Source organism: Pygoscelis adeliae, unplaced genomic scaffold, assembly GCF_000699105.1.
Source record: "Pygoscelis adeliae isolate BGI_AS28 unplaced genomic scaffold, ASM69910v1 Scaffold284, whole genome shotgun sequence".
NCBI classification, from domain to species: Eukaryota; Metazoa; Chordata; class Aves; order Sphenisciformes; family Spheniscidae; genus Pygoscelis; species Pygoscelis adeliae.
Genome location: NW_008824671.1, coordinates 714,434 through 717,011, shown reverse-complemented (window position 1 = coordinate 717,011; position 2,578 = coordinate 714,434). Strand labels below are relative to the sequence as shown.

The window sequence follows — 2,578 nt, the reverse complement described above, 5'->3', positions numbered from 1 at the left end:
AGGACCCTTTTCCTCTCTCTGCAGGGCGAAGCAGGTGGGCCCCTGGCATGTAAAGAACCCTCAGGGAAGTGGTTTCTAGCAGGAATCACAAGCTGGGGCTATGGCTGTGCCAGGCCATACTTCCCTGGTGTCTACACCAAAGTCACAGCTGTCCAGGGCTGGATTGTGCAGCATCTCAAGCTCTGAAGCTGCATTTTGCCACTCAGGGAAGGCGACAAATGAGAGGAGTAATTGCTAGAGAATGCACTAACCCCTCAGCTATTGTACATTTTTTTTGATGCTACAAAGGGATGAAGATGGCCTGCAGGTATTCAGCAAATGCCAGTGTTGTGTGACCCACTGCAGTTGTGACACCAGAGCATTTGATAACTGCTTTGTGTAGAAAGGTACAATTCTAGACATTTTCTAGAAATAAATGAGGCCTGTCCCATCTTAAGACCTGGCCAAACATCCTACACATTAAAACGTGGCCTTTCTAGTTGGAGGGGTGCCTGAAACATCTACCAGAGATTCACGTAGTTTGGCTGACCTCTATCTATGAGCAAACCACAAGTCAACTTTGTCCCAGCCCAGTGTCACGCCCTTGCAGAAGCCTCAGACCTCACTGGCTTGATGGAGCTGTTATGATGTTGTGCAATGGCTTTTGGAAAGGGTATGCTACTGTTTCCACTCAATGCTTGGTACTAGTAAGCTCAGTGACGATCCCCTGGCTCACCATTTGATCACAAGAGAAGGTAGGACTAAAACACTTGGACTTAAGACTGCACAGGCCCTCATCTGCATTAGAGAATCAGGACAGGCTTCTCACAACCCCCCACGCTCCCAGCTCCCTTTGCATAAGGGAACAGGTGATTAAATTGACAAAGATTAAGGCATACCCACACAGACCACTGTTCTGATTAAGCTAGGTGGGAAAAATTCAAAGTGCTGAGATAGCGGCCCAAGGATACAACTCCTTCAGTGGGAAGTCAGGTCCCACTAGCCAGCATAAGGCACACAGACACCTTTGTTCACAAGAAAAAACTGCTGCGGAGCTCACGTGTCAAGTCTTAGGCAGACTTAGACATCGCCTCATAGATTCGACCACCAAAACTGAAGAGTAGCTAGTACCCCAAACCCCTTCCTAGTCTTTGGCACTTAAGCTCTGCATCTGGGTATAGCAGGAGGTTTCTTCTTTCCCAACCCAGCTGGCAGTGAGATCTACCCTTTCCCAGCTAGAGCACTAGCAAGGTGGAACACCTGGCTTCCAGGCATGGCTCAGCTCAAGATGGGTTCAGATCCGTGGCTGGAACACTTGTGGGATGCTCCCATCAATGAAACAGGACTGCTGCACAGCCAGTACCACAAAATTCATACAGCCATAAAGAAAAGTAAAAAGGCCTCTAAGCAAACGTGGCTGAAAACTCCATTCAGTTTCAATTAGTCCAAATATCCAGTTATCTCCTAATAGATTACCTTGTGTGAGAACACTTTAGTCCCTTCATAGAAGCCACCACATTGGGAGATTAAATTAAATCAGGTTCTCCCACATCCCTTTGACTGTCCTAGCAGCTAAGGAGACGTCATCCTTCCAGTATGTCTCCCTGCCCCAGCAAACAGTGAAATATTTTATAAAATACAGAAGAGCTTCAAAAGAAGGGATTTCAAAAATCTCACTATGGGGGCATGGGCACTTTCAATCTCCAACACTCTCCTCTTCCAGCTGCTGTGCATACTGCTGACTACACAGCATATACCAACCTTTCCAGGAGAGGTATGTAAGCCAAGAACAATACAGATCTCAGCCCCAAAGCAGACCCAAGTCCTCTGTTGCAGAAGTGCTCCTCCCCCAAAAAAATGATGCCTAGAAGGTAGGGTCCAAGATGGAACATCTGTGCCAGAGCCAAACCAGAAGTTACAGAATATCACAGCCACACAACACATTTTATTCTATAAAGAAATCAACCTAAGTACTTCCCAACCCTTTTCATCCCCAGTTGTGCTTGTACCACTATTTGCAAGGCTGTGCTGCAAACCCAATAAGAGCACCCCTGCTCCCCAACACACTGCTTGAGCTGAGTCAAAGCCTACGAGCCCAAAAGCAAGCCCCACATGTATCTACACAAATACAAAGGAAGAAAGAGCCAAGTGTGGCACGTAGAGCATCTTATGGCAGCTTTTCCACTGATGAAAAGGGACTGGGTAACTACCTGATGGCTGGGTCCATGCTTGCTTCCTGGGCAAGGGGACTCTGTTGCTGGCTTGGCCCCCCTTTTCCACAGAAGGATCCTTGCCTCTCGCAGCCCTTTAAGCAGGGATTTATCAGCTGCTATATGCCTTGGCCAATCTGGACCGTTGGGAAGGGCGTGAGGCAAACCAAGCAGCTCACAGTGGCTCTCAAGGCTGGAAAATTCACTCGCTCCTGGGGCTGGTGCTAATAAAAGCCAATGGATGCAAAAGGTTCAGTGAGGGTTTATTGCTCTGCCATGGCAGGGGCTGGAAAGGCAGGATTTCGCCCCCAACCACCTGGACTGGCCGCTCGTCCCTTCCCCACATGGTCCCTCCCTGGTCCAGGAGCCAGGGCGCTTCACATGTTGGC

At 48.6% G+C, this 2,578-nt stretch overlaps 1 protein-coding gene across 1 annotated transcript in view; it reads left to right on the top strand.

Moving 5' to 3' along the window:
• Window positions 1–432, top strand: part of TMPRSS9 (transmembrane protease, serine 9) — a 14,796-nt gene extending 14,364 nt beyond the window's left edge. Inside the window, exon 19 of the mRNA XM_009322999.1 lies at window positions 25–432. Coding sequence (XP_009321274.1) covers window positions 25–186 — 162 coding nt within the window. The 3' untranslated portion in view covers window positions 187–432. The remainder of the gene's footprint in view (window positions 1–24) is intronic.
• Window positions 433–2,578: the final 2,146 nt, after the last annotated feature.